The following is a 25,417-nucleotide window of genomic DNA, read 5'->3' on the forward strand; positions in this document are numbered from 1 at the left end:
ATTTTTATTAGCATATACTAATTGTACAAAATGGGAAGCTTCATTGTGCTATTTTCATAAATGTATTCATCCTCCTGTTACTCTTGTGCTTTCCAGGAGACTACAAAGATCAAGGAATTTATTCTTATCAGTAGGGATATAGATTTCTTATTACATCTACTCTTCAGAGGTGAAGAAAATCTCTACTTTCTTAGTATGCAAATATAACCTGAGACTACTGTTCTGTCTTAGCAGGACTACTAGAAACAGAATCTCATTTCCACTATTTTTCACTATTTTCTTTATAGTGGGTTCACTGTGGTTTTCCATATGTAAATACGTATAGAACGCACACATATATTATCAGTTTCCCTCCCTCTCTTATCCCCCCATCTTCCTCATCCTCCTTCTTAAAAAATTTCACTAAGTTTCATGGTTCTACTTTCATGCATGTGTATAAAGCACTTTGACTTTGCTCATCTGCACAAGCTTTCTCTCCTTTTGCTCACTGATTGGTACAACTCTCAAAAAGACATTATTTTACTTTTATATTTCCATCATTGAAGTTCTTCCCCTACCTACTGCCTATGAGGGCTTAAACTCAGGACCTCCTACATTTACTATGCTTTCTTACTGTTGGCTGGCCTTTTACCATTTGAGCAATACCACTAGTCTGGCCTCTTTGGTAGTTCATTATAAATTGAGTCTCATATTTTCCCTTGCTGGCTGCTGAGCTGGCTTTAAAACTCAATCATCACGTCTTAGCCTCTCAAGTAGCTAGGATTACAAGCTCACCCTGACAGGATATCTCAAATTCCATTCATTACCCCTGAAAATGGCATAATTTCTATCCATCTGTCATATATATATGTATTTATATATACACACATATATTCATATGAATGTATATATGTGTATGTGCGTGTGTATGCACACACACCCAAAGTCATCTGATGATGGGCACTTACAGTGATTTTACATTTTGGCTATTATGATTAGTGCTGGTAATCCTGCTGTTGTCAGTTTGTTAAAGAATCCATAGTACAAGCCCATAACAAAACGCTCCTCAATAGATCCAAGACCAACCCTATACTTTGAAGACCGTTTGCCAATGTGGAGGGAATAATCATCACTGGATGGACAGCCATCCATTCAAATCTATTTGCCTTGCTTGGACTACTTGGAAACCAATGTGCTAACCAACAATACTAATAATTCTAGTTCCATTAAGATGAAACCTGAAAATAAGCTGACTCCACCTTCATTACTTCTCCAGGTTTCCACTCATCACTTCAGCATCCATAGAAGCTAGAAGAGAAGCCAACAGGCAGTGGGCTCTCTATAAACAATTGGTGATTAAGAGACAACATGCCAGGTGCTATGTGAGATCTTCCCATTCATGGCCTCACTTAATACACAGTCCTAACCAGACCTAGCAATATGATTCAAATAGTAAAAAACAAAGAACAAATTCAGAGTTAAAGCCACTTGCCTTAAGCCACAGAGGAAGAATAGATTAAGACTTTGAATCTTTAGAGGATGCAATTCCTGTGAGCGAAAAAGATATTTTACAAAAGAAAATCTTTCATATGGGTAGAACATGCATCATTGGGACCTGCCTCAAGCTTAAACCCATCAATTCTAAAACAAAATATTATTCCCTCCTGAATTCTGAATTGGAATGCAACCACCCAGGTAAGGTTAGTGGACAGACATTAGGGATACAGGAGAGCCCCTGAGATTAAATTTCAAATTTTGTACATAAGTATTTTCCCACAGTAAAAGTCCATAGCTTTCAAACACTTAGCAGATATAGACTTTAATGAGTTAGGTGTTTCTATTTAAATTTATGCTCCTTATTGTCACCTCTAAATAGTCCAAAGGGTTTCAGATGCCCTTGTATGCCTATAGTCAGAAACAGGATTAGAAGAAAGCTTAGTGGGTTTTAGACATAAGAACAGTCCATGGAAGCATTTATTCTACTGTTACCATTTGTCCACTATGTGATCAGGGAACGATTCTGTTGCTACCTATGCCTCCCTGAAGATAGTAACATCACAGAACTCTGGTCTTACTGCTAGATTCACTGCTCTTCAAAATATGAAAGGAAGCCAATGAAATGGAAGAAGCCAACTAAGACACAATCTTTCCATAATTTCATTTTCTACAATCTTCATCTGCAGCAAGAATGCCCAAGCCTCTCAGAATCTCTACAAGGTAAAAATCACCCAAATGTTCAACAAACATTTACTAAGCCTAGTACACAGTCCCATACTGAAATTGTTACTTGCTCCTGTACCATCTTCTGTCTCCAGGTGATTCTAGGCAATATATTTAGAATAGAATAGTCACCAAATAGTCATGCGGACCAAGTCTAATGAAGAAAAATTACTCTACATACCCCAAATCATTGATGATTCTATACTGGAGGGTAATATATATTTATCCAACTTCTACGACATTTCTAGGTAGTTTAACAAGTAGAAAATTAATTCAAGAAGTTCAAAAGAAGACTAAAAGATAAAGATTTTAGGAACATAATCTGTTGATTCACAAGAAAAGAGGGAAGGAAGCAAGAAAGGAAGGAGGAAGGGAAGGAGGGGCGATAAGGAGGGAAGGAGGGAATAAGGGAGGAAGGAAGAAAGGAAAGAAAGAAGGAAGGGAAAGGGAGGGAGGAAAGTATAGAAGGGTAATTTTCTAAATAGGATTATCCAAGCATGGAATAAGATATTTGAACAACAACAACAATAAAAAACCTAAGTTAGTCATTGCTGGAGAAATTTAACATGGATTTATACACTGGATACCTTAAATATGAGACTAAAAAGTACAAAAGGTGATTTGGTTCAAGATGATCTCCCTAAAATACAAAGAAACAAATTTAGTCAGTGCGAGACCCTTTTAAGTGTTGGCATGTGCTGTTTACAGAGACAAATTGGACGCTCACAAATCAACTTATCACCAATGACACGTTTACCATGTCTATTAATGTAATGACCTTGGGAATTGACTCATAGTCTTCTTTAACCTAATGAGCATGCTGAGTATAATCAATTAGGTTTGCAATTAAAATTACAATTCATCTAACAGTGTCTCCCACCCTACTCATACCTCTATATAAGTCCCTAGAGATCACTGGGTGATAAATATGAGACCTTCTGCTGTGGCTATCTCTCTACTTCTTAAAGCAGTTCCATTATGCATAATTTATTAAACTTTAAATTCTTTCCCTATTTGTAAGTTTCAGCAAAATTTAGTCAGGTTTCAACACAGTGTGTCAAGGGATAATTAGGACAGTTAGCAGTAATTTATCATTTCTCAGCTGGGTTTTCATGCTTTTGCTGACTGCTGGTAGAAATGCGTTAGCCAGTTCCACACACATCTCCTTTATCTTTGTGCAAATTGCTTTTCTACTTTTCTGAAGGGAGCTGAAAGATGAGCCAATCCATTCCTGAAAATCTCACTACCGGGGTGCCTGCCACAGGAGCATGGCTGGGGCCAGGGCTGCCGAGGAACTACGACAGTGGCTTATGGCTTATACAACTCCACAGGCAGCTTTTTTCTCTGAACCTGCTGTGCGTTAGAAATTTCAACCAGGCAGCCAGCCTTCAGGTTAGATCTCGAGAAAATATGCACAGGACTCTAGGAACATGCCAATGGGCATTTCACAGAGCAAATACTGCTGGTAATCCACAAAAGATGAAAAGCTGGTCAAAGGCAGAGACAACAATTCTATACCACTTCTTTCAGAGAGATGGATTTTATTAGGCTTGAGCTGCAAAAGGAGGCTCTCCTGTTCTTCAGAGAGACTCATTTACTAGATGGTAAAAAATGAATGTTCTGGATAATTTCATTTCGAATTGATTTATTTCCAAATAGGGGGAAATTGACACTTAGTAAAGAAAGTAAAAAGCAAGTCTCTAGGAAGAGCCAGCTAGTCTCAGGTATAATCCAATTATCTGAACACAGAAAATAAGAACGAAGAAGGAAGGGTTGTAGGTCATGCAAGAAAGTTATTCCCTGCAATGAATACCTTCCTTTTCCCCTCCCAGCAGACTCTCCAAAAAGCATAAGCTGACTTGTATATCCAGTTTATTTCTGACACCTAAACCTAATCAAAGTTCACTTTTTAGAAATCCAATAGTTACTCTCAATTAGATTGCACAGCAAATTAAATCATAAATTTCTCTATCCTAGCTTTAGTTGCCACATTTCTAAAATACAACTTTCCTCCCTCTGGCACTTTATTTAAATCTCTAAGGCCAGGCTCCAGGTTTATGCATCTGATAATTTGCTAATGTGGTCACAATAATTGTTTTGAGCCAGATTTATGATTTTATTGGATTTTAAAACAATCAGTAATGATCCATGGATGTCCCTAATTTCGAGTTTCTCACAATCGACAAATGGGGAAGAGGATTCATTTTTAATGTACCCACTTAGTGCTCTCACCCTGGGAGAGAGAGTCCTGAATATATTAATAAAGGCCAAGCAATGAATGGCATCAGTGCGTGTACTTTACCCTGAAGAATTAGCTGCAGGAAAAGATTTAATGCTAAAAGCAAAGGAAAGAATAGACTAACTGGGCCCATTCTGTGTTGCACCACCATCATTAAAGTTAATGGAATTACCGCATGGTCATGCACCAAAGGGAGCCTATTGGAAGTTAAGCCTTCTAGGTCCATTGATTTGCAGACTTTTGCTCCAAGATTCCCATTGGTGTCTGATGAGTACTGCAGATATGCAGAAGCACTTTAGAAATTGTTTACTCAAACTGCCAGTTAAGCATATAAAAAAGTACCAATAATTGAATATTTTAGATAGATGACCTGGTTGAACATTATCTTCTCTTTGAAGAAGCAAAAGAAAAAAAAAGTCAACTCTGCCTAAGACAATAAAGCACTTGGTGGCATGTCCTAACTCAAAGGTACGCAGGTAGTGCAGGCTTCAGGGCTAGTTAATTTAATGATCCAACGAGGCTATCAATGACCCCCCTTTGATCTGTCTGTCATTCAGGCCAGCATAAGAAGGTTGCCCCAGAAAGCCTATTAGAGCACTGTTACCTGATTTCTTGTTTACAAGTCGTAGTCAAGAGAGCATCCTCTCCCAGAGACAATACAGATACCCTCCATGATAGTGGCACCACCATTCCTGAAGTGGTATGAGCCTATACTCCAGAGAGTGACGGTCAGGACTAACTGGCTAGCATGGACGGGGGGGGGGGGGGGAGGAGGGAATGATAGACCCTGGAACAAATTTAGGCTATCACCTCTTTACCTGTTTATTTTTGATAAGTAGAAAAAGGGAATGGCACAGATATGCTACCAGCAGAGGCAAAGTCAACATTGCAGTCTATCTTCTGAGTATAAACTTTAGGTATACAGAGAGGAAGAACTGGGTGAGAGGTGTACATACTTATCAAACAGTCTCTGACCACATGGTCAAAGGTGCAACCACCTGTTTTTATCCATCAGGTTTTACTAGAATGCAGCCATGACCATTTTCAAAATTCATTGACGTAAGTTCTATGGCTACGTTGAGGCTACAGAGGCATTCTTGTAATTGTGATAGAGATCATCTGGCCCTCAAAGTCTTAAATGTTTGCAAGCTGGACTTTTACAAAATAAATTTGTCAATTCTTGGCTTATCCCGTACAAGGTCCATACCTAGAGCTAAAGAAATGTGGACACCCCTTTCTGTTCAATGATTACTGAATAGTGAGCAGGTATTTTTAAAAAATGCTGGTGATCTGCACAGTGCCCACAGTACATACAAGACACTAGTTAATCCAAGTCCTAGAAAACTAGGCTTAAAATATCAAACTCATGAGTACTTAAGTTAAGTATATGCAAGTGTATGTGAATGCATTAAATGAAATATGGTAGATTCAAGGGAGATCTCAAACAGCGTAATTCCTTAGAATGCCAAAATCAAAGTTCAGCAAAATGAAACACTAAGAAGTGGGAACATGAAAAGGGTGTGGTTGGAGTCAAAGAGAATAGGGTAGAGGAATGAAAAGGAGAAGGGGAGAAAATGTGTCCAGGAATCCAATCTATGTCCTAAAAATTTAAGCATGAAGGAAGAGGTGGGTAGAGGAGGGAGGGGATGGATGAGAATGCTGAAAGGGTCACATTGATCTGGATATATTCGATTCATAAACTACTTAGTTAAATGGCAACTCCTTTGTACAACTACTTAAAGATGATAATAAAAAAGAATATTAAAAATCTAATTGCTTAATGGGATCTGTTAGAAGTATCTATGAAATATCCTCTGACCTTAGAATATAAACAGGAAGATCAAATACATTTCAAGGAGAATTAAAACTCTACATTCTGCTATGTACAAGACCTGGTAAAATTATGCCCCAGTCCACCTCTCTGAACTTCCTTCTTTCCTACCCTTTCTCCACTCCAAATTCTTGCCACATGGTCTTCACTTCCTAGAATGTGGCAAATTTACTCCCACTATTTCCTCTGGCCAAAATTTTCTCCTCCTGTTGTTAAACCCCTATCACTCCTCCATCCCCAGGTCAACTTTTTGAGAGTTCTTTCTGGATTATCCTAGCTAAAGTAGCCACACTGCCCTTAATCCTCTTCCCCATGTTAGCTGGTTTTACCACATTTTGTTACAGCCTTTCTAATTCCAACCCAAATCTGCAATATTTGGTTTGCTCACTTGTGTGCAGAAGAAGACAGATACTAAACTAAGAGTTGCTCTCTTATTCAGACTTTCTACTGTTTCCTAGCACCCAGCAATACCTGACACACAGTAGGCCTTTAACAAATACTGGAGGAAGGAATTGCTATAAACTATAGAACTTCTATAAACTTACCAGCCTCTCATTATTATAACTATTTTTTCAAAGGTTGTCCTTAATGAATGCTAAGCAAGCAAACATGTTCGGGCAGGATAAGCAGTTCCTGGGAATTGATGTTCAAGAATGTCTTATTTCTGACAATGAGGAGAATGTCAACATTAACCATAGATAGGAGCTATTCAGAACCATAAGAAGATACCTGAGAGTGGTCTCTGCTCCCAGATGCAGAAGATGAAACACAGACTTAAATGCTACAGGAGATATTTGTAGAGGAGCAAACACTACTGAAGGACATCCAAGGTCACTGGTCCTTCTGGTATTCTCTGAGTTATCCTAAGCTCTGAGTCTCTTCCTCCAGTGTGAGAGTCACCCATGGTCATCTGATGGTGGAGCAGAGCTTAGAATCACATTTATTCCTGCTATGGCTGAACAGTTCATCAAAATTATACTGGCAGGACCTGATTACATCTGGGAATTTATTCAATTTACAACCAACAGATGATTTGAACCATGAAAAAAAAGTCCCTTCTGGGTTATTTTTCAAGGCACTAGGATAGAAAGCATGTTAAGATTTTCTTTCAGAGAACACAGGCTGATATAGAGAAGCCAGAGTGAAAGATTTGAATGGGAATATTTGGGTAAATTGATTTCACCATGAAGTTAAAAAAAAATTGTGTTGGTTCACTTTGTTTACTCAATGGTATTTATTTTTCTCAATGACTTTAGGCAAGGTCAACATCTTGAACAATTCCATGTCTATTTTTCATGTAAAATGTAGGAAAAGAAGAGCTTATTTCAAAGCAGAACCAGAAAAACGAAAGAGAATTTTCATTATCAGAACTCCACACCACTGTCATTATGTTGAAAGAACCTAGAATGTCAAACCCTCTCTTTGTCCTTTGCCTCTGAGGTTTGCCAGTGATCTGATGCAGAAATACATGTCTGATTTCAGAAGTACACATTTTACTGATCTTGGTAGACAAAATTCCTCTCCAGAGAAAGGATCTGCCATCAGACTATAGGTGTGGGACTGTTGCATCATAACACAGGAGTTAAATTTTCAGAATTTTCCTTGCCCAGCACTCACCTAATTCACAAGGAATGGAGAGAGGAGAATTTATCAGTGTGTTTGGCCCATGGCTCTAACAGAGTCTCAGCAATCCCATATTCTCACTCGGATGTCATCAGGAAGGTCATCGCTCTAATTCTTCTATGTCTGTGGCTCTGCAAGTTGCCATACCTATTATTCATTAAGCTGATTTCCACCTGACCCAGGCTCAGCCAACAAATCCTTACTTTTCTGTTTTTTGAGTCTTCAGAATTACTTTATTAATGGTTTTAGCATAAAGGGCAAAGAGGAGCCCCTAAGAGGGACTAAATAATTCTAGATGAATATGGAAGTAAAAACCAAACCCAGTTCATCTACACCAAGATTCAAAATATATTCATATAAATATGTGGAATAGAAGCTCATCAATCTGAGTAACCACCAACTGGCTTTTCAAAATTCCATACCATGATCTTTATCCTTGGTAATTTGGATATAAGAAGTATAAAACCTAAAGGCTGAATTTTCTTTTTGTCTTCTCTGTTTCTACAGTACTAGGGTTTGAAAGCACCAGAAACCTTGTGCTTTCTAGGCAAGCATTTAAACACTTGAGCTGTACTAACAGGTTCATCCGTCCTTTTGCTTTTCCTTAGTTATTTTGCATTTATAGGCCTGAACTGGACCAAAATTGCCTGAGTTGAACTGGATCAAAATTCTATGTATGTGATGACAGATGTGTACCACCATGCCCAGATTTTTTACTGACATACCCAAACTGGGCTGGAACTATAATCCTCTCAATCTTTCCTCCTGAGTAGCTGGGATTACAGTTGTACACCAGTATGCATGGCAAAGAGCGGGGGCGGGGGGGAGATAAAGAGAGAATAAATTCTAATAGCCCCTTTTAACTGGAAAATTCTTCAGATGGGGCCCTTATGAAAACTTACAGAGGCAGCTTTTCATTTTTCTTCTATACTTCAAAACATGAATCTTTAAAAATGTAAATGACAAAAATCAGCAACTGGATGCATATTACTCAACTAAAAAATAAAATGCTGCCAGGTGCCTGTGGCTCACGGCTATAATCTTAGCTACACAGGAGGCTGACTTCTGAGGGTCGTGGTTCAAAGCAAGCTTGAGCAGGAAAGTTCCTGAGACTCTTATCTCCAATTAACCACCAGAAAACTGGAAGTGGCATTGTGGAGTAAGTGGTAGAGCACTAGCTTTGAGCTGAAGAGCACAGGGGCAGTGCCCAGGCCCAGAGTTTAAGCCCCACAACCAACAATAACTAATTAACTAAATAATATGCTTCAAAGTTGAGAGTCCCTGGGGACACTTTATATCTCATTGTAGGGTTCCTGTACTTCCTTACTCAGAGACCATCTCTAAGCAACTCAGAGATCTAAATTTACACAACTTAAAGCAGCATGAGCTTTTAATTCATTATCTCTAGGTCTTAATAACTCCTGGAGTTGCAAGTTCCTAACACTGGAAATTATTCAGCCAAAATGTCCAATTCCAACCATTCATGAAAGCGGCTGCTGGATGGGTTCTCCTTGCCCACTTTGAATTTGGGGATGTGGCATGGTGTACAAACAAGGGCTTGTCCACTGACACTGCACTGGTCACTCATATTTAATCAAAATTATTGAATGATTTACATGCAATTAATGTTTTCTGTTTTTTTCTTTTAAATAGAATTGATTATTTAGCCAAGTCCATTATTTAAATATGGCAGGTATAAACCTTTAAAGTTAAAATGAGCTGATCATTAGGGCTTGAAGAATTTTAGACATAATATCCTAGGCTTAGCACAATGGTGACAGAGGGTGACAGAGGATAATTCCCTCCATGATTAGTTCTTGAGTATCATGTATCCCATTGCAGTAAATGATTGGCCTTTATTTCTGCCCAACAGCAGTTAGAAACAGACTCTGAAAATCAACACACTACTTTACTTTTCTGTGGTATTTTAGGGTCTAAAAAAACACTTTGCCTTTTATACAATATTGGATTTCATGGTAATTATATAGAAATTTTGAGCTCCAGGTGTAAAAGACAGTTTACTAAACCCCACTAACAGCATGAAGACATCTGCCATATTTGCCATATTCAGCATTATAGATCTCAAAAGAAACATCCAAATACCTACTTTAGTGTATATCAGGGCCTTCAATTACTGGGGGAAATGGTTTAGTAGCATTCAGAAAACTAAACATCAAAAACTTTAAATTCTATAGTAATATAACAGCATTTAGGCTAGTTAACCTTCATTTGGATAATAAAGTTAAACAAGGGGAATCTTCTGTATATTTTCAGAGGAAAGGTAACATTCTAAGAAAACAAAAGAATAGAGAATAATCTGTGTTGAGGTGGAAGCAGTGTTCACAGAGCTGCTCCTGAGGCAGCCTTTGGTTGCGATAATCAGATCCATGGGATTTTAAGGAAGAGATTGGCCATGAACATAAGAACAATGTCAGTCTTTGGACAGATGGGTTTGAATTCCTGATCTACTACCTGCCAGTAGTGTTTGGATTCCATAAGTGTAAAATATTAATATCCACCTTTGAAAGGCATTGATAGCTAGATACAAATTACAAAAATAATAGCAGACATCTGGGAAGTTATTATGTGTCAGGCATAACTTTAAATGCCTGTACATGCATTCATCCAGTTGATCCTCTCCAATATCCCCCAGGTTTGTTATCCTCATTTTATAAACATATTAAGTAAGGGAAGATGGGAGAAAAAAATGAGGGAGGAGGTAATGAGTTTGAAAAGAAATGTATTCACTACCTTATGCATATAACTGTAACCCCTCTGAACATCACCTTGACAATAAAGTTAAATTTAAAAAAGAAAAAATATATATTAAGCTGAAAATGGAGGCATGTCTGAAGTGGTAAAATGCCAGCCTTGAGCCCAAAAGCCAAGTCAGATTGCAAGGCCTTGAATTCAAGTCCCATTACTAGGGAATACACACATTCACAAATAAATATTAATGAACACTGACACTCGACCTCAGACGACACATCTATCTGGCAGATGGGAGCCCTGAGTCTAAACTGAGGCAGTTTGGCTTCAGAGTATTCCTCTTCATCTACATGTTTTAACTTCCTGTGTTCCCTGCCCCCAACTCTGCTCCAGAATTCCCCTCACTCACCTATTTTAGCTGCACATAAATTAGAAAGAAAAACAAAAACAAAAACAAATCACAACCTGGGTATACCACAGGGTTGGATGAATTCTTCTTCAAGTCCTTTGCTACAGCTGACATCATGCAAATCAAAATTATCCAACTGAAATGGAAAATGTCAGTGTTTTGATACCTACTTAGGAGAGAGCTTGAAGGCTTAGCAGGAAAGAGGGACTATCACAAAGGAGACAGGCAGAGTATGGGTGCCTTCTTCTGTCAGAAGTTTAGGCCCATATGTATTGGTTCAAAATCATTAGGAGGCAGAGGAGAACTCAGAGACATCACACATCAGAGGGTCTGAAGCCTCAACATCCCTCAAAAGCATCTACTCCCAAGTAGATCTGAACTCATCTCTTCAGGGCTGCAACTTGTCTTTGGTTTACTCAACTCAGTCAAATTGGATTTATTCTCGGAACAGACGCAAATTATAAGGCAATTCCACAAGATAAAAGCCACTGCATCCTGAAGATACTAATTCTTCCGGCAGTAAATACATGCATTAGTATAAACAGAAGCAAGGCACTGTTCATCACGGCTTTAATCAAAGGATAAAAGACCATTGGCAAATTGCAGCTCGCTTGAAATGTCTTACCAGATGAAAATAATAAATAACAGTCAAAATCCTTTTCATTCTCAAGAGATGAATTTCATTTAGAACATCCTTCTTAGCTTTGGGCTTGGGATAAGAGACTATGTAGCTATTGCTCTACCCCTGCTTCTCTCTTTGGTAGGCAACTTTGCTCCAGGCTGTAACAGGAATTAGAACCACTAGTATCTATGCAAATATTAGACCCCACATCTCATCTACTGAATAACTATATGCACAGGAGCCCTCTAAATGAGGAAAGCCTCCTAGAGAAAGCTTTGCAGGACATTGTGGGCTCATGTTCATGAATCGCTTACTAGCCCCAAGGTTGAGAGTAAAAGCTAAATATTATCAAGAGAGAAAGGACCAGGATTTTTTTCCCATTGAAGAAATAATATTTCTGAGTTTTCATAGTTTTTAGAACATGAAATGATATATTCAAACAGTCCAGTCCATATGATCAGAGAAAAGTTGTCTCATGCATTTTAAGCTATCGAACAGTGATTAAAGTTTGAAACCTTAGTGTACCTTAAGTGAACTGGGACATAAATAATCCCAAAGCTAGGTATGGATGGAAACAAACACCTAAATACACTCATGATAGCCCCCTATTGAACCCACTTTACTGACAAGCCTGCTTTCAGTCATGCAAGATGCAAGATTTTAAAAAGTATTCATGTTCTCTCTCTCTTTCTCTCTCTGTCTCTCCTTTCCTCCTTTCCTCTCCTCCTCCTTTTCCCTCCCCCTCTCCCTCCTCCTCCTGCCCCCACCTCTCTTTGCTCAAGGCTTGCATCTACCATTTGAGCCACAGCTCCATTTCTGACTTTAGTTTAGTCTCATGCACTTTCTTGCCAAGGATGGCTTTGAACTGTGATCCTCAGATAACAGCCTTCAGAGTAGCTAGGGTTACAGGCGTGAGCCACGGGGATCTTGCTTCCTTCTTTTTTTTATTGTCCTATTTCTAGTCCTCCATTCTCCCATGTTAGGGAACTCAAGAATGAGTCTCTGCAGCTCCAGGCAAGGTCATCAGGCTCCTTTCCTTATTTCCCTGGCTGTGGGAGGGAACAGAAAAACAGAAGACATCTTGGGAGGCTCCAGCCAAACACATGGACCCCCCAGCCGCCCCCCACTCCAAACCAGGCCCGAAGTTATGCCTCAGCACACACATTCAGAATCTTCTGTTGCTGAACTTGCCTTAAACCAACTGCCACCACCACCACTACCACCACCACCACCACCTTGCCCCAGTTTTACTTCTTTTGTGTGTGTGTGTCATAGCGGCTTATTAGCTGGCGTTACGTTTGCCTGGCAAAATAAATAAATCTTTACTTCCTGCAAAAAGGCTGTTGTCATTATTTGTGAACTGGCATTCTGCTCATGGGATCAGATGTCCAAACTCTGGTATCCCTTACTAAAGCTCACCTTACTCTATTTTACAGATGAGAAAAATGAAGTGGCGACTGATATTAGGAAATATATAGTTGCCAGTCATGATATTCTATCCCCCATGTAGTGGGGATGGGGGGTAGCTAAAACAGGAGGATTTTTGGAGCCAACCAGAGCAAAGTTAGTGAGATCTTATCGCAAAAATAAAACAAAAAACAGCAACACTTGCTTGGTACGTGAGAGTATTCCCAGTGTGTTATTAGGAAAGGGGTATATACAAGGTCCCAGGTGCATTGTGAAACAGGGGTGGGATTTGAACTGGAGCAGTCAGTTCCAGATTCCATGAATGGGATGAATGGGGCTACATCTAATTTCCGCAGCCCCCTCTATCTGGTCCTGTGAGTTTCTCAACACCACCAACCAATACAACAGGATTATTTTTCACATGAAAAATAAGGAAATAGATGCTCATTAACTAATAGGCTGGATTCCTATTTCAAGATTCCTATGAAACTTCTGACTCATGCCAATGTGTATTCACCATGGGTCTTAACAAGAACTACAATGTCCTCTGTGCTCATAAAATGAAAAGATGGCCACAGATCCACGCCATATGGAAAATACAATATAAAGCCATATAAACTCAGTGCATGTAAGTTTTAAAACCTTTATATCGCTCTTCTTAAAAAATTTTTGTTATTTTAGAGAAATCTAAAAAGTAATCGCTAATTCTTCAAGTTACTAAGAGATCATTCCCACAGCATTAATTTACTAGAAAATTAAATTTCTAAGTAGAGCATTCAAGCACTATAAACAGAGGAGTGTAAGCAAGCATATTCTATAAATAATTCTTATAAGATTCTAGATTACCTACCTGGCATAAATGTCTCTCTTTAATATACCTAAAGCATCCTCCCATCCAATGATGTGCATAATAATTGACCTAAAGATAGCATACATTAAACTTATTGAACAACATTCCTTTTAAGAGAATGAATATCATCTTAGTGATTTGGCTAGTTGGAGCTGCATTCTGGATCGTGATTTACACACCTGATTAGTGAAAGCTTTGATTTCTCATCCATGATGCTTGGATTATGGGCCATACTTGATAGAATTTGAGGAAACCCACCCCTGTCACTACATATTAGAACACACATATACATCATCTGCTACTTCACACTGATTCAAGTTCCAAACTTAGGAGTAGAGATTTGTCTGTCAAAAAGTCCTATTAGCTCTATTCTCCTTCCTCACAAAACAAGGCATAGAAGAGTCAGAGGGAAAAGTAATACCTTTTCATTACCCATCAAAGATCCTCTAAACAAAATGTAGATTAGTAAGAGACAAATGTAACAGTTACTCATGCACATTTTATGAGATGGAGAGCTAGGGTCCTTGGGTTTGAACTCAGGGCCTGGGCACTGTCCCTGATTTTCTTTTTGTTCGAGGCTAGAGCTCTACCCCTTGAGCCACAGCACCACTTCTAGATTTTTTTTGTTTTTGAGTAGCTAAGTGGAGATTTTCCAAGAGTCTATGGACTTCCCTGCCTGGGCTGGTTCTGAATTATGATTCTTAAATCGCAGACTCCTGAGTACAGGCGTGAGCCACTGGCCCTCAGTGAAAAATTTTATTTGTATGGACAGGAAGATAGATCATTGGAGGACAAAGTGGTTTAGTTAAATATTCTTAAACTAGATGGAATTTAGCAAGGCCTTATTGTTCAGATTTTTCCTAGTTTTGTCTGGGCTCTCTGACATAAGATTCTTACAGCCTACTTTTGGGTAGAGAGTTTAGACAAGTCTTCTAAGATCTGTCTAAGAGGAAGAGGTAGACAGAAGGCCAGAGAGGGAACAGTTTTCATTATTAAAATGTTCATAATACCAAAGTGGCCTGTTTCAGTGGTCAATAAGTACATTCTGAGCCCCATCATAAACAATCACAAAAGCAAGGGCTTTATGAAGCAAAACATATATTTTAGAGAATGACAGAAACAACCAAGTTGAGTGGCACTGGCTCATGCTTGTAATCCTAGCTACTCAGGAGACTAAGATTCACAGGTTCACAGCCCAAGCAGAAACGTTTGTGAGTTTTTATTTCCAAATAGCTAGCAAAACTCAGGACTGAAGGTGTGGTTCAAGTGGTAGAGAACTAGCTATGTGCATGAGAGTCAGGGGAGAGCACAAAACCCCGAGCACAAGCCCAAACTGGTTAAAAGTAATTACAAACAAGACATACTGGAAATAAAGAAACATAAATCAAGTAAGACAACAGGACAATAGAAGGTGTTATTTCATGGGTGGGAGGGAATCAGAGCAGGCAGCTATAAGGGGGTGTGTGAAGAGAGAGATTATTTGTCACACCTGCAGGATTCCCAAATCACTACTCTCAAACCTGACAAAGAGAGCTAATAATCAATTGTGAAATAAGAGGTCACTTGTTTTGACTTTGATATTTTCTTTTTTCCAACTACAAGTGCCTTACTGAGGCAGGCAGGCCACCCTCGTTCTTTGCAAAGCTTCTGAAATGAAACCCCCGAAGTGGCGTCATGTTCAAGAGGCTACCTTGGCGGTGTACCTTCATTAACAATAACAATATTTGCTTCAGGGGAAAAGGCCATTACAGTGTTTATTGCTATTACGACTCAGCGTGCGGTCAGAATGGTTGAGAAGCCGGGCATGAGGCGTAATGCTGAGACTCACACAGAGGCAGAGAGGGAAGAACGTGTGGGCCTTGTGCTCAGCATGGCAGGCTGTCACATCCTGCTTCAAAATGTACAACTGCATGAATTTTAAAATGTGAAATGCTCCCAGTTTCGAACCGTAGGGTTCAGAATCAGACAGCTGAATAGTAAATACAGCACTGTGTCCCCTGGAGGGACTGCTCACTGTAAGACTGGCTTTCCCAGCCTCAGTTACGTGACTCTCATCCCTTACTATTTCATCACATAGAGTAGCAAGGCTTCGAAATAGTCATACGATAGACAAACAATCACGGAGTGCCTGCTTCTGAATAATGAAGATGCCCAAGTCCCAACCACAATAGTCCAAATTAGCTGATTTAACATATGCAGAGAATAAACTTGTTGTCTTTGTTGGACACCAAAGTTAATTCTCATGCAGGTGGTGTAGGAAAAAAAACCAGCACATAGCCTACATATCTTTAGATGGGAGGTAGGATGGGACGAGGGGATGAACTTAGTGTGAGAGTATAGATTTCCAAACTTCACTATTCTCTAAGGATGTGTGTGTGTGTGTTATGTATTTTTCTTATAGCTGTGCCATTCCATAAAGGAGTTGAAATGGCCCTCATATTCACACTGAGGAAATTCTGTACTCAGGTTGAAAACAAGGGACATCCAAACCAGTGGGGCACCAGTGGCTCATGCCTATAATCCAAGCTACTCAAGAATCTGAGATTTTAGCCATGTGTAAAGCCAGGCTAAGCAGGAAAGCCCTTCACACCATATCTTCTATTAACCTGCCAAAAGCAGGGCTGGAGGTGGGGCTCAGGTGGTAGAGCACTAGCAAGGAGCAAAAAATCTGAAGAACTGTGAAAAAGGCCCCAAGTTAAAGTAACAGTATCACACACACACACACACACACACACACACACACACGGCCCAATAACATAATCTGGTCTTAAAGGAAAATACACTTAGTTTTTAATCAGCTTAGAAATGAATGATGGTGAATATTAACTACCTTCAACAAGTGATGTGTGTATAGTGTAAAATGTTAAATTCGACATTATCCCTATTAAAGCTAACAAAGGCTGGACAATTTTTCTTCTTCTTCTTTTTTTTTTTTATCAGTTGTGAGGCTTGAACTCATGGACTGGGCGCTGTCCAGGCTCTTTTGCTCAAGGCTATTGCTCTACCACTTTGAGCTCCACTTTCTGTTTTTTAACTGGAGATAAGACTTTTCTACCTGAGCTGGTTTTGAACTGTGATGCCACAGGCTGAGATTACAAGGATAAAACAACCCCATGCAGCCTTTTCTGTTGTGATAGGAAAGAAACTGATTAGCCTGGAACCCCAATCCTCTCACTCGCAGCCCCTTGTCCAGCTGAAGTGACAGGTACATGACACTATAGCCAGATAGGTTCATTTACAGTATATGAGTCAGCCAGAAACCAGTGGTTTGTGCCTGTAATCCTAGCCACTCAGAAGGCTGGAGATCTGAGAATCATGGTTCAAAGCAAGCCCAGGCAGAAAAGTCTGTGAGTTTCTTATCACCACCAATTAGCCAGCAAATATATATATATATATATATATATATATATATTCACACATACATATGAGCTACTAATGTTTATTATCTCGTGATGTTGCTCAACTATCACAACTATCAAATTCTACAACATTTTCATCACCACCAGATAGAAATTCTTCTCCATTAGCAGTCACCTTCGATCCTTCTTTTCCCCCAGACCCTTGCAACCACTAATCTACTTTATTGTCAGAAGGCCATTTGTACAGCAAAGAATTTTAATGCCCCCTTTAGGATTTTGACATAAAAATTTGGGATCAGACAGCCTATCTATTTATATAAATCTCAGCTCTGTTTAATATGTGCATTTGTCAATTGGTGCATTCCACTTAACACACCCCATCACTAAACAGTTGCTTTTAATGGCTGAGAACATGGAATCATGTTGATTGTATAAAATGCATCTAACTAATCCAGTATGACTGGCATTTACTTCTCAATGCAGAGTTTTTAAAACTCCATTAATCATATTTGAACATTTGTGTTTTTTACTATATGAATCCATTTCACAAAAGAAGCCGTTGGGATTATTGCCTTGTTCAGAGTCTGTGTATCTGGAATACAATGTTAAGGCAAGCGGAGACAGAGGGGTGGATGAAAGGGGAGAGTCTCCTCTATCCTTATCCTATATCCTGTGTGTGCAACCATCAGAGGGATTGCCCATTTGTATATTAAAGAATTTGCTGGCCCATTTGGTAGTAATCCCTTTGAGATGTTCACACCTCGGAGCTACTTCCCACTCATTCTATTTTAAGTGTTATAGTAGCTTGTCTAAACATTAAAGCCATGCATGTACAACTTAAGGTCAGTAAGACTGCCAGGCTCATTGATTGGGGTGAGGTCTTTCCCTATCTCCTCACAGCCAGCTGGAGAACCATAAGATGATGAACTTTGCTTCACTAGGCACAGCATCACCCTGACAGTCCGACTTGCTTTGGATTTCCAGAACCAAGTTCTGCTAAGACCTAGCGACACAGGAATTTCTGTATGCATGAGAAGGACTGGAACCTGGCTTCAGAATGAGTCAGGAATGTAGTGTGGCATTTTGACTACAGAATCAGAAACTATCCCAATAAAAATCCTCCTTCTTCTCTAAAACACTTAAAAGCTCATTTTTGAGCTCCACTGATTCCATTAGGTTTGAACTTTGGTATTAAGTACCTGGGAAGGCAGAGTAGAGAGAATGGTGAAAAATTACTAAGAGAGATAGGAGGCCCCTCCCCTTCCCTTGCACCTCTCCATTGAAGCCAGCCTGGGAAAGAGTAGATGTGTATGTTGAACAGCTCAGTCTCAACACAGGAGTCCCACAAAAAAGCTTGCCCTAAAGAGACATATATCCTGAACTGACTCTTACAGGAATCCCTTTGACTTCAGTTTCTGTTTAGGACTCCTTGATTTAGCTTCTGATTTAGCATTTACACAGTCATAATTTTACTACAAAAGGTAAGTGTCTTGTAAATGAATGGAGAACAGATTGTTTGGCAGAGTTTGTAATGTCAAGATTTATGGCTCTAACACACAAAAGGGTCCCTCTGACCTCGAAGATAACAATGAAACAGCAAGAGCCGAGGACTCACTGTGATTTTTTTGATTAGTTCTCATAATTGCCCCTTATTAATTTGCATGCACATAATAAGCACTCACCTTCACAGTCTGTCCAGCTTCAGGACCATCCTAAAAAAAAAATCGTAAGTGAGAACAGATAGATGGTATCGCTTGCTTATTCAGAAATATCGCCCGTTAATAATTTAGATCCAATTTCATTGTGTGTTAATTTATAGTATTCTCCTGGGGACCATTCCTTTCAAATGTGTGGGACTAGACAGTTCCTCATTTCCTCCTGAGAGTGAGAAGTTATGTATAAGAATGATATAAATCCTCCAGTGAGCCAACCCTGGTGCTGCCTTTCATGCTCTTGGGCTCTTGTCTATGGTTTTAATTGCATTAAAGTAGGCTGAAAATGTTTGGGGAGGTGAAGTATCACACCTTTTGGTTATCTTTCAATCAGAGGTGGTTTAATTAATGTTTGATTACTTAAGTCTCTACTCAGGAAATCTGCTGGAACCACAATCCATTAAGCAAGAAGATGGGGTGTTTTATGTGCAGGGGCGGGGCTTAGGAGCTATTTTGACCTTGAGGAGGAAGAGTGGGAGTGTGCATATAGCTGGACTCTTTTCCCATATTCGTTCTTTCTCTCAGATTCTCAAGTTGAATGAAACTATAAGCATATATGAACATGAGCATGATTTGCCTAGTTGTCAGCCATCATTCAAAGTCAAAGTAGGTCCTAGTGGGCTTGAAATAGCAGGATGAGAACTGTCTTTACAACTGGGAGTTCTGAAATGTAACTACCACTCTCTGACTTTGGTCTCTGTTCATGACAAGTAGGGCATGAGGCCCCTGTACTGCTGTGGAAAGGATGAAGCAGAACTCTGTTTATCAGTTCTTTGCAACCTTAGAACCATATTTGATTACTGTGTCATGGAGGCAATTCAATAGGTTATACAATCAATTCTGAAATTAGAAAACAAATAACAACAGGGTATTGGTATTTTGTGTCTATAATTCTAGCTACTTAGGAAGCTGAGAATGGAAGATCACAGTTTGAGGCCAGCTCGGGCAGAAAAGTAAGATGGCTTATCAGTCTATACCTAATTGTATGGTGGTATGCACTTGTCGTGCCAGCTATAATGGGAAACCTCAAATAGGTGAACTGTTGTCCATTCACATGCCCAGACAGCAAGTCAGACTTGATCTCAAAAATAACCAGCACGGAAAATGGCTAGAGGTATGGCTCAATGGTACAGCACATATTTAACAAATGTGAGGTCCTAAATTCAAATACCAGTACAACCCCCCGCCCCCAATCATATCGTAACAGGACTACTACAATGCAAAGAATGAGTCCACATTGTTTTGTGAAGCTCTGGCTTCCTTATTTGTGTAGATATATGTGCATGGGAGGGGAAAGAGGCATACCACTGTGAACTATATACCTAGCTACAGTGAAGTTTCCCAACAGTACACATATGAAAATACATCTACACACAAATCAGTACTCATATTTATGGAACCAACACTGTAGTAAATCATGGTAGTAAATAACCACCAATGGTATTTCTATAACCAGGAATTTTCTTCTGATTTCATTACATACTTGGTGAATATTCTCACCAATTTTCTCACTTGGTCTTTAGAAATATAATTTACAACATAAGCTTGAGAAACCCACTCTGAAGTGAACTTCTTGCCTGAAGATGACTCATATGATGTGACCTATAACACATACACACACCTGTACCTGCCCCCATACACTCCAGCACTTCTGCAGAAGCTTAGATTGTCTCAACATATAGTTGTATTGTTTTGAGAATTAGATAAGCATTTTTAGTCCAACCTTCAGTACCCTGAAAGCTTTTAATTTCTTATCTGATCTCCCTGGATGTCTCTGGCACAGTCAACATTTGACTGAAGACCCAAAGTCACAGTCCCCACATTTTGGGACAACAGATTTCCTTCTAAAAGGTAACCCCAGGGCTGGGGATATGGCCTAGTGGCAAGAGTGCTTGCCTCGTATACATGAGGCCCTGGGTTTGATTCCCCAGCACCACATATACAGAAAATGGCCAGAAGTGGCGCTGTGTCTCAAGTGGCAGAGTGCTAGCCTTGAGCAAAAAGAAGCCAGGGACAGTGCTCAGGCTCTGAGTCCAAGCCCCAGGACTGGCCAAAAACAAACAAACAAACTAAAAGGTAACCCCAGTCATCACATTTTACAGCTGCACAGGGCCTTATGTATGTACCGGTCCTCTACTCTCTCCATGAAGAGCTGAGAGGCCAACTCCCAGTTGATGATTTACGATCATTCTTCAACTTGAAGAGTTTCAGTCTCCCTTTCACCTGAAGATCCCCAGTAATTAGATCTAATTTCTTTACTGTGAGGCGGGCCATACCTAACCAGTCTCTATCTATACTAATACCTAGTCAGTTACTGAAGCTTGCATTGAAAGTAGGGAGGAGGCAAGCCCCAGAGGCACAAGTCTTAACCTAGCTTGCATCACTTTTCCCTTGGCACAGTAAGGCGCAGTACATGAGTTATCAAAACGTATTTATTATAGAACAAAATGATCTGTCTGAATCAGATCTAGAGTAGCCTTTTTATTTGTTTCTAAAATTTGAATTCTCGGGACCTTCTACCATTTAAACCATGACTTTAGTCCATTTTTGTATTAGCTATTTTTCAGATAGGGTGTTGTACTTTTGTCAACAGTTAGCCTTGGACTACAATGTCCTTACCTATACTTCCTATGTAGATGAGAAAATAGGCATGTCCCATTATACCTGGCTTACTGGTTGCACTAGAATCTTGCTAATTTTCTACCTGGACTGGTCTCAACGGACAATCTGCCCACTTTGCCAGGATTACAAACACAAGCCACTCTGCCTAGTCAGGAATGACTTGATATCTATTAGGTCTCTTTTCAATAATTCATACATCATTTGTAAATAACACTGCATATAGTGGCTCTAAAGATAATGCAGTGTATCTTGGGACCAATGCATAGGAAAGCTACCCTGGATTAGTAACATCTTTTCTTTCCCTCCCTCCCTCCCTCCTCCTTCCTTCTTCCTTCCTTCCTCCTTCTTCCTTCCTTCCTTCCTTCCTTCCTTCCTTCCTTCCTTCCTTCCTTCCTTCCTTCCTTCCTTTTATTTTTCTTTCTTTCCATTGTTGTTGTTGGTGGTGGTGCTTTGATTCAGTGCCTGGGCACTATCCCTGAGCTTTCTTTGCTCAAGGCTACTGCTCTACCACTTTAAGCCACAGCACTACTTCCAGTTTTCTGATGGTTAACTGGAGGTAAGAGTCTCATGGGCTTTCCTTTCAGGGTTGGCACTGAACTATGATCCTCAAATATCAGCCTAACGTGTAGCTAGGAATACAGGCATGAGCCACCAGCACTGGGTGTGCAACATCTTTTTTCTTTAAGTGCAGACAACCATAGCTGACTTGTGAGATGTCAGAGGTAGAGAGCACATGAGTAGGATTCAACGTGAGGAACATTTCTGGGCAATCCATGTACTCACCTGCATGGAGAAGGTGAGTGAGGTCCCCTGGAAATGCTTCTCCACCACCGTCCCAACTCTCTGTGTCGCCTGAAACAAGTCAGCCACTTCATCAGGTTGCAGATCTCCAAAGCGCTCCACTGGCCGCAGCGGGCACACAAGGACATCTGAAGCAAGGTGTGTTAAGGCATATTCTGCTTACTTTAAGGAACATAGAATCCCCTACTACTGATTCCCCTCCACCCAGGGCCTGAACTCGCAAAGATGAAAGAACCAGGGAACACATTTTCACCAAGAACTGGACACCAAGGTAGGTAAAGAGGGCTTAAAACATAGTTAATTCCACTTCAATAGAGAAGCTGTTGTAATGCAGAATGTCTTTCACATACTGAAGTGAGGTGTTACTCTAACACTTGGTGAGGTAATTACCACAGGAGGCAAGATCTCCTGACTCCTATTCTAAAGTCCCTTCACTTCAGCAGCCAGTGGTCCCCTGCTGGAGAAACAACTGGCATTTGGGAAGTTGTTTGCCTAAAATTTCAAATTTTCTTTTAGAGAAACAACAGAAAATATGAAGTGAATATATGATAGCAGTTGATAGTCTTTTTTTTTAAAGGAGTGTGTAGACATTCTAACAAAGGTACAGTGAGCTTCATCTACAAGTAAAAATGGATTATTTGGCTAATTATGACAAGGTTCCTCAGATTTATTATTCAGAATCCAACAAGGCATCTTGAAGGTAAGTAAGTGGAAAAAAGAGTCTCTACTTACACCAAGGAAGCTATCAAAATGGCGAGGCACTTCGTAAGTTATGAAAAAACAACATGCTTTGTCTTTAGGAAAGGGGTGTGTCAACTGCCTGTTGGTAACAAATTAATATTTCCTGATATACCATCGACATTTCTATACATGAACTCACCACATAAGCATACATATACACATACATATGCAAGCATTTGTTGTGTGTTTTCACAGATGCTCTACGAGATACATTTAATACACCTAATCTGTTGTACATCACAGCTTAGTGTAGCTCACCTTGAACATTCTCAGGTCAATTATATCAGCCTGCAAATGGGCAAGAGCATCTAACACAAACCTAATTTAAAACAGCATACTCAGGATCTCATTTTATTTATTGTATATTGTACTGAAAGCCAAGAACAGAATGGTTGCATGGGGATACTTTCCCATAATGTAAAGTTGAGATATTAAGTCAGGTCATCTTAAATTAGGGCCTTTGTGTATAGATACAACATTTATTAATAGTTGGTTAGTTTTCAGATACCAGTTGGAGGGGAAAAATGAAAAATATACTCTCTTGTACATATTTTCAATTTCATTCTCTTCTCTCTTTTCCTTATTGCTTTAAGAAAGCATGCTATGTTAGAGCTAAATAGCAAACAATAAAGCCCCAATCCTACAATTGCATAGTCGCACCAGATTTCCAAGCACTGTAGCCTATCTCACCATTGGTAGAATTCAGGGTCCAAAGGAGATATTAAAGGCTCAGTTAGAAAAGCTTGATTTCCATGAGAGTAGAGGAATAGGAAAGAGGAGAAATTGATTAATTTAGCTCATAATCAGGAAATTCATGTCAATAGTAAACTTGGGAATGTAGGGGGAGGGGATCTGTTTAATCTGAGTTCATTTTCCAGGAGAGATGAAGGGAGGACTTCACCCACAGGGCATCTGATACTTAAAAAGATAATTATCCTTTGGCAGGGCTGCTTTATCATCATGGGTCAATGAACCGTTTAAAAATGAAGAATTTCCTTTTTGCAGAGTGCCAGGCTCACTCCCACTGAGTTGCTTTTCCTTTGTGAAAATGGACCTTTCCCCATCTTCGCCCTCCTTACTTTAATTTACACCCTCCCTTAGGCCTTGACTTCCCAAACCTCAGCAAGATGACAACCGTGCAAACTTCCAACAATATCCATTAATTGCTGTGTTAGGCCTCTCTGCACACAGCAAGGGAGGTGGGAAAGGAATGGCAATTTTCCTTATCGATGGCCGAAGGTGAAAATGAGTGGACTGGATCTGACTACCTTTGCAGCTCATGTAAATTTAATAACTTCAATAACACCAGAACTTTCTTTTGGTGTCATTTTTTTTCAGCCATAAAATACTATGCCAAGTCTGCTTGTGAGCTGCTTGTAGCTTAACCCAATGTTTAAGAGTCAAATATTTGGGGAATTAAAGCAAAAGGGCAATCATATTTTATATTCTTTGTATGGCAAAGCTGTGCTCCAGAATTCTATCACATGTACATTTGTTACTTTATAGTTTATTACTAATACAATAGACCACAACAAGGTTGAACAGGTTCAATACATTCTCACTGAGGTGAATATTTTTTTTGCCAGCCCATTTGTACAATGTTGTCCTGATATATGCGCACACACACACACACACACACATTCACACACTCCCTGTAACCTAATTCCTTGTTAAGAAGTCACCTTTATTGGCATATAATTCATATTTATAAGCAGGTGATCAATAGGAAGGAATAAAATAAACTTTTAAAGGTGTTTAATTGATATATACTTTTGCAGGTGATCATAAGTACCTTATTTGGTACCCAGATAACAACACAGGCATCTCTACGTGCAAGTGACCAGAAAGGCAAGCTCAGAAGACTCTGCAGGGAGTAATGATATCAAGCTATAGACTTCCCAGGTGCTATGCAAGTGGCTGAGCTAGTCAGCAGCAGACGTTCAACAGATTTTCTGGACCATTTGAGAAGATATCTGGGCCTACAAGAGCAAGAGGACGCTATCTTCCCTCAGATCCTTTAATGACAGGCAGACAAAACTCAGTGCCTGACCTGACTGCAGGCTATATCTGACTATCCCTTCTTTCCAGAACCTTCCCTTTCCATCCCTTTCCCTTGCAGGTGAGATGTCTGCTGCATCCACCTTCCTTCTGTCCCTCAAACACACAAAGGTCCTTCCTTTTGTCCTGGCTATGTTCTCCATGATCATCACATGGCTGGTTCCTTCTTGTCATTCAGAGTCCATTTCCAAAATCACCCCTCAGAGAAATGTTCTGTGACCATGGCTTTAAAATA

The 25,417-nt window shown here is 39.7% G+C and overlaps 1 protein-coding gene across 4 annotated transcripts in view; it reads right to left on the minus strand.

Annotated features, from left to right (window-relative positions):
* Positions 1–25,417, minus strand: part of Fhit (fragile histidine triad diadenosine triphosphatase) — a 1,290,154-nt gene that overhangs the window by 220,361 nt on the left and 1,044,376 nt on the right. For all 4 annotated transcript variants that reach the window (XM_048356064.1, XM_048356065.1, XM_048356062.1 and 1 more), the window contains 2 exons: positions 22,366–22,511; positions 18,931–18,960 (listed from right to left, as the gene is read on the minus strand). In XM_048356064.1, coding sequence (XP_048212021.1) covers positions 18,931–18,960; positions 22,366–22,511 — 176 coding nt within the window. The remainder of the gene's footprint in view (positions 1–18,930; positions 18,961–22,365; positions 22,512–25,417) is intronic.

Source organism: Perognathus longimembris, chromosome 10, assembly GCF_023159225.1.
Source record: "Perognathus longimembris pacificus isolate PPM17 chromosome 10, ASM2315922v1, whole genome shotgun sequence".
In the NCBI taxonomy this organism is placed as follows: domain Eukaryota; kingdom Metazoa; phylum Chordata; class Mammalia; order Rodentia; family Heteromyidae; genus Perognathus; species Perognathus longimembris.